The 6,547-nt window shown below is 57.4% G+C and overlaps 1 protein-coding gene across 1 annotated transcript; it reads right to left on the bottom strand.

Annotated features, from left to right (window-relative positions):
* Nucleotides 1–322: 322 nt before the first annotated feature.
* SOX7 (SRY-box transcription factor 7) lies at nt 323–4,977 on the bottom strand. Its single transcript, XM_071548121.1, has 2 exons — nt 4,603–4,977; nt 323–2,594 (listed from the first exon to the last, which is right to left on the bottom strand). The coding sequence occupies exons 1-2, from the start codon at nt 4,826–4,828 to the stop codon at nt 1,693–1,695; spliced, it is 1,128 nt and encodes a 375-aa protein (XP_071404222.1). The 5' UTR covers nt 4,829–4,977; the 3' UTR covers nt 323–1,692.
* Nucleotides 4,978–6,547: the final 1,570 nt, after the last annotated feature.

Here is a 6,547-nt window from a genome sequence, read left to right as displayed (position 1 = left end):
CCTTAAATGGTGCCTCAGCACAAACTGTGAGAGAAAACCTTAAATGGGATTAAAAGTCACACTCCAGGCACTGGCACTCGCTCCATAAATTGGCAGCATTTTTTGTGCTCTCCAAGACACCAAAGGCAAAGCTCTGCCTTAACTTCACTGTAATATTGACATAGGACCTGGTGCTAAAAGATCCCATTTGAGAGATGGGAAAAGGAGGATCGAGGCTACCAGAGGGCCTTGTTGCCCCCCAAAACACACCTTGAGAAGCAAAGGTAGGAACTCGTCATTCCTTGTGTCAGTTTGTTAGAAAGCAATTCACAATTTGTAAAGATAACCACAGATCTTTGTTTTATTTTAAAAAAATGGAAGTAGAAAAATTGGCTGAAAAGACCAACAACAACAACAACAACAAATAATAATAATAAAAAAATAGCACTCGCAAGGGAAATGTTTCTGTTTTGAAAACTTTTGTCAATAGTGGCAGCAATTTAAATCATTGAACAATCATCGTATAAAAACATATTTATTTTAAATTAAATATTTTATGCAAACTCGTATCTACACTCATTCAAAATGCATAGAGCCACACAAAAGAGATGGAATGTATTAGCTTAAAATCCGGTGAAATTGTGGGGTGGTTTGGGGTTTTTTTTTTAAGTATTACTTGCAATTATTATTAATACTTTTTGGAGACCGAAACCAGGAAATCATAACCACGCTACTAACTAATCATTACCAAGTGCCATACAGTAAACACTAAGATTAATCATGTCATATAACTGATTTAAAATAAAGCTTCATCTTTATGAAAAGGAAGAGAACTCCAGCAATACAAAATCCGAGGAGGGGGGGAATAATGAAAGGAATGAATCAATGCACAGCTTTATTACAAGCAATAATACGCTGGAGTCAGGAGAGGAATTGGGCACTGTGGCTCCAAACGTGGAGCCTTCGCCTTCAAAGGATGGTTGATAGAAAAAGTGTCTGCTACATCATCACCTCTTGGCCAAATGTTCATCCCAGGGGTGGATTCTGGATGGATCCTGCCTTTCCAAGTCCTGATCTTACCCTCCTCTGGAATGTGCTGAGCGCCCTCAGGGCTGCCTGCCCCCTTCCTGGCTGGTGTCCCATCCCCTCGGGGGTTTCCCAAGGAATGAAGCCCCCAGTCCATGCTCCCAGTACGGGTGGGGGGGGTTTAATCTCCGCCGCTGTGATCGGGCGGGTCAGGGCGGCTGCAGCAACATCAACACCAGAACCCAAGAACAGCTCAGAGACCATGCAGCCCTTCCCCAAAACCTTCCCTTTTCCTCCCATCCCTGCCTTTTCCCCTTCCAGAGGGACTTCAGACCTGACATTTGCGGGATGCTGCCGCACTCCTGGCTCCAAAACAGAGCTGGGGATGCCCCAAAATGAGGGGCAGCCTTCCCGCGTTCCCACGAGCATCTCTGCTTTGGAAGAGGGACCTGGGCCAAAGGGCTTTGGCATCGCGAAGTGCTCCCCAGCCCCGTTCAGAGCAGGGCACTGGAGGCTTTGCACCGGTGGTGACCCAACAACCAAAATCCTTTACCTACGGCACCGAGGAGACTCCACGGCCCTGGCGGCTCGGACTCGGTCACCCCGAGGGGTGGGGAGCGACGGCCCCGGGGAGCGACGCCCCGGGACGTTGTGTCGGGTCCTTCCAGGCGGCCCCGGCCGGGCTCTCTAGGACACGCTGTAGTTGTTGTAGTAGGTGGCCGTGGCATCGGCCAGGACGGAGATGAGGCTGTTCTCGGAGGTGTGGGAGCTGCCGGACGCCGGCACGTGTCCGTTGACCAAGACCCCGCCGTGGTGGTCGCCGTGGTGGCCGGGGTTGTTGAGATACTGGTCGAACTCGTTGCGGTCCATCTCGCCCAGGAGCTCCGCCTGGCTCAGCTGGTCCAAGGTGTCAAAGCCGTGGTGGTCGGGAGGTGGGGAGAGTTGGCCCAGGTGGGCATGGAGGCTGGGCGGGGGCAGGGAGGGGAAGGCGGGGGTGTAGTAGCTGGGGGGAGGAGGAGGAGGGAGGGAAGGGCAGCTGGAGGCCGGGGGGATCATGCAGGTGGCCGGCTGGGACATGGGGCTGAGCGGGTGGTGGTTGCACGGGAGGGAGTTCCCCGCGTACTCCGGGGAGTAGGTGGCTCCGGCGAGGTGGGAGCGGTGATGCTCGTCGGGGCAGGGCGAGGAGAAGAAGCTCTGCTCGGGGTCTATGGCGTCCAGCGGGGACATCTCCGGCGGGGTGGGCAGCCCGTAGGGGTAGGTGTCCACGCTGGCGCTGCCGCCGCTGCCCGGAGCCTCCCGGTATCCGCGGACCGCCGGCAGCCCCGGGCGGGGCGGGTACTCACCCTGCCCCTCCTTGTCCCCCCCGGCCCTGCTGCAGGTCCGCTTCTCCGGCACCGCGTTCTGGTCCCGGGCCAGGCTGCCCAGCAAAAAACCGGGGTCCACCCTCTTGCCGATCCGCTTGACCTGCTTCTTCCGCCGGGGCCGGTATTTGTAGTTGGGATAGTCTTGCATGTGCTTCACCCGCAGCCGCTCGGCCTCCTCCACGTAGGGACGCTTCTGCGAGAGGCTCAGCGCCTTCCAGGACTTCCCTGAAACGGGGAACACACTCCCTTAGAACCCCGTGGGGCTGGAGGGAAGGGGCTGCCTCCCAAACTTGCAGGTACTCTGTCCAAGGGCAAAGTGGGGGCTCCCGATATCCGAGCTGGCACACACGAAGGACACATCCCACAAAACCCACAGGAGGACAAGACAGCAGTGGAGAACAGGAGATTGAAGGCACTGTAGATTCTCCAACTTTCTCAGTTCCAAGTCCCCAGACAGGGTGGGCTCAGGGTTAGGATATAAATCTGGGCAGATAAACTGTCCCAGTTCCACAGCCTGGGACAGAAAGCCAAGGCCATGCCAGGCTGAGCAGGGGGGTCAGGACGTCGTGCCCTTGAATGTGCCCCAGCCTGTGCCCTGCCAGGACTTGCACCAGGGCATAAGAGAACCTGGGCACTGTGACACCTGCTCTGAGCAACCTGGTCTAGTGAAGGTGTCCCTGCCCATGGCAGGGGGTTGGAATTAGGTGAGATTTAAGGTCCCTTCCAAGTCAAACCATTCTGTGATTCTATGAATCCGTGACTTCACTTCTCCCTGCTTGAGATACACCAAATGTCACCAAGACACAGGACAGAGGCAGTGCTGGGTCGGGGAGGGGGTTGTATTCCATGGAGAGGCTGTCCCAGAGTTCTCCTCAGGGTAAGGGGGAGAAATGAGGATACAGATCAAAGCATTTGATGCCTTCCCATGGCCTGAGACAGCAGAAATTACACTAACAAGCTGAGATACTGCATGGCAAAGCAGCGAGGAGAAACCCCAAACCACCAAAGAAAACACCACACAACTGTCCAGGGAACACAAACTTTGGATGAGGTTGGGCAGCAAAGCTGTTTTGCAATTCGGGCAGCACTTTCTCAGCCTGTCTGGGCTGGTTATTTCGGTTTGCCCACTTGGTTTCACACAAAAAAATGGGGATTGGGAGCTGGGAAAATTAGTGGATGGGGAGTGGGAAACAAATGTGTGCTTAAAATGGGTTGTGATCCCCCAAAGAAACGGCAGAAATACAAAATATACACACCCCAACCATGAAATGCTGGATGGGTGAGTGAGGTGGGGGACAAAGTGGAATAGCAAAGACATGCCAGGAAAATTTTGGGGTCCCTCCTTGCACAGCAAAGCAGCACCTGCAGGGTTTGTACACATGGGTGTCTGTCCCCTGGGGTGCAGGACACCAGCAGGATTTACACCCCCAAGGCGTCCAGGGGGATGTTAGCCCAGGGTGCCAGACCCAGGCTGGCTTTGCACCCTCAGGTGGGTGCAGGGGTGCCCACCTTCTGTGTGCCAGACCAGCTCCCTATCTCTGCAGGGTTTGGACCTCCAGGGATGGCTGCGGGCACAGGGGTTCCCAGTCTGGGGTACTGGATCTGGATGGGATTTGCCTCGTGCCCACCCCAGGGCACTGGATAAGAACGGGATTTGCACCCCCGGGGAAAGCTATGTGGGTGCCTGAGTGCCCACCCCAGGGCACTGGATCCGGGCAGGATTTGCACCCCAGGAATGCCCCGGTGGGTGCATGGGTGCCATAGGGCACTGGATCCGGGCAGGGTTTGTATCTGGATGGGTGGGTGCCTGGGTGCCCACCCCGAGGTACTGAATCCGAACGAGATTTGGACCCCATGGAATGCCTGGGTGGGTGCCCACCCCGAGGTACTGAATCTGAACGAGATTTGGACCCCATGGAATGCCTGGGTGGGTGCCCACCCCGAGGTACTGAATCCGAACAAGATTGGACCCCATGGCATATCTGGGTGGGTGCCCACCCCGAGGTACTGAATCCGAACGAGATTGGACCCCATGGCATGTCTGGGTGGGTGCACGTCCCAAGACACTGGATCCGAACGGGATTTGCACCCCATGGAATGCCTGGGTGGGTGCCCACCCCGAGGCACCGAATCCGGGCAGTGTTTACCCCAGGGGGGATGCCCGGTTGGGTACCCACCCTCCCATCCCCGCCTCGCCCCCTCCCGCGAACCCCCCACACCGCCGGCTCCTCACCGAGCATCTTGCTGAGCTCCGCGTTGTGCAGGTCGGGGTTCTGCACCGCCAGCCGCTTCCTCTCGTCCTTCGCCCACACCATGAACGCGTTCATGGGCCGGCGGATGCGGCTCTCGGAGCCCTTCTCGCCCTGCGGGGCTCGGGGGGGCGGCCCCGGGGGCAGCCCCTCGCCCGCGTCCCCCTCCAGCCGCTCGGGCCAGGGGTAGGTGCTGAGCAGCGCAGCCATGACCCCCCTCGGGCCCCCCCCGCCCCCGCTGCGCTGCCCTCGGGGTCCCCGCGCAGTCCCAGCCTCCTGCCCGGCCTCTCCCGTATTTATGAGCTCCTTGGAAAAAGCCTCCTCCAATGACACCGAAGGGACTCGCTGCTCCTCCTTGTTTGCAAACTCCTCAGCCCCGGCCGGGATGGTGCGGGGAGAAAAAACTTCTCCCCTCCCTCTGCCCGGCACCCCCCGCGGGAGGGGAGCAACCCCCGCAAGACTCCCCCCCCCCTTCTCCTTCCCATCCCCCTTTCCCTCCCCTCTCTTTATTATTGTTATTTTTACTTATTTTGCCCGCTGAAAGGGAGGGAGGAGGGAGCTGGAAATGTCCCTGCCCACCCCAAGCAGCTCCGCTGCCCCCAACACCTCGGGGACCCTCAAACTTTAAAGGCTGAGGGGGAACGCAGACACTGCAAATGAGGGCACTGAGAACTTGGGAAAAAAGGAAAATGTCCCCAAAAGAAGGTCCCCAGCAGGGTGCTAAAGGTCCCCCCAGACCCCTCCCCAGGATTTGTGACCCGCCGGGGCACTCTTTTTGCCAGGGGAAATCCCGCAGTCCCACGGGCAGGGCCCCTTTGCCCCACTCCTGCTTTAACCACAGTCCGGGCTGTTCTTTGCCACCCCATCTGGGTTTTCACCCCAAACTTTCAGGTCCCCTCATACGGGATGGAAACTGGGACGCTGAACCTGCTGGCGGGTGCTTGTCCAGCCTGTTTGGGCTCCTGAGGGAGCTTTGCAGGAGCAATCGAGGCAGGGATGGGGCTGGGTACAGCCCAGAGAGGCTCCAGCATTCCCGGGCGGTCCCAATTGCACAGCCCTGGACACCGGGAAACAAAGGATCTTTTCCTTGCTGCTGCATTGTATGGGATTGGTGCCGCATCCCGCAGAGCCACTCCGTGGGATTTCCCACTAACCCCAGTTTGGTGTTCCTGAGGGTGGGAAAGTCATCCGAGCAGCTTTCCCCTCACTAGGACAAAGGATCTCCAGGAAGGCGAAGGGACCGAAAATTCCCAGCTGGCTGCCCTTTCCCGGCTCATCCCTGCAACCTGCCCCGAGGAATATATTTAGTCGCTGGATTCCTTTATGATTCTGACCCCCTGACATGGGTTGCAGGGCTGCGGCGGCTCCGCTGTGACTGATGGTGGATTTCCTCTCCGCGCTGCCAGAAAAGCAGCGGGACGGGGTGCGGGACGGGATGGCATTTCCTGCGGGTGCGGGATGGGACGGCATTCCTTCGGGATGCGGGATGGGACGGCCTTTCCTCGGGCTGAGCGCCGCTGCCCCATCCAACGCCCGGAGAAGGGGCAAACCCCGGCGCAGCTGCCGAGCCCGGGGTGTTTGTGCAGGTCTCCCACGTGCCTGGGTGTTCTATTGACTCTTGTCACATTAGGAGTGATGGAGAGAGCGGTGTGTAAATGGGAGCAGGATCCGCCTGGGCTTCCTGGTCTGTCCCTTCCCCTTTACACGGATCGGGATGGCTCTGGTTTCTCAGGGATTACAGCGATTTTGGGGATCTGGAGAGGTGGGATCTGCCAACTCCACTCGCAGCAGAAGCAACAACTGCCCTTTCCGAGCTTTTCCCCGGGACCAAATTAAAACCCTGCAGAAGCAACAACATTTTCCAAAGGAACTGATTAAATCTATTAAGCTATTTACAAGTGGGCTCCATCAGAGCTGCGTTATCTGGGA

The sequence above is a fragment of the Pithys albifrons genome, chromosome 2 (genome assembly GCF_047495875.1).
Source record: "Pithys albifrons albifrons isolate INPA30051 chromosome 2, PitAlb_v1, whole genome shotgun sequence".
Lineage (NCBI taxonomy): Eukaryota > Metazoa > Chordata > Aves > Passeriformes > Thamnophilidae > Pithys > Pithys albifrons.
This window is presented reverse-complemented; position numbering and strand designations above follow the sequence as displayed.

What these genes read in the sequence shown, in the direction of transcription:
- SOX7 (XM_071548121.1), bottom strand. Translation starts at nt 4,828, where the DNA reads ATGGCTGCGCTGCTCAGCACCTACCCCTGGCCCGAGCGGCTGGAGGGG. An exon ending in GGAGCTCAGCAAGATGCTCG is followed by an intron (nt 2,595 to 4,602) that starts GTGAGGAGCCGG and finishes TCCCCGTTTCAG; the next exon opens with GGAAGTCCTGGAAGGCGCTG.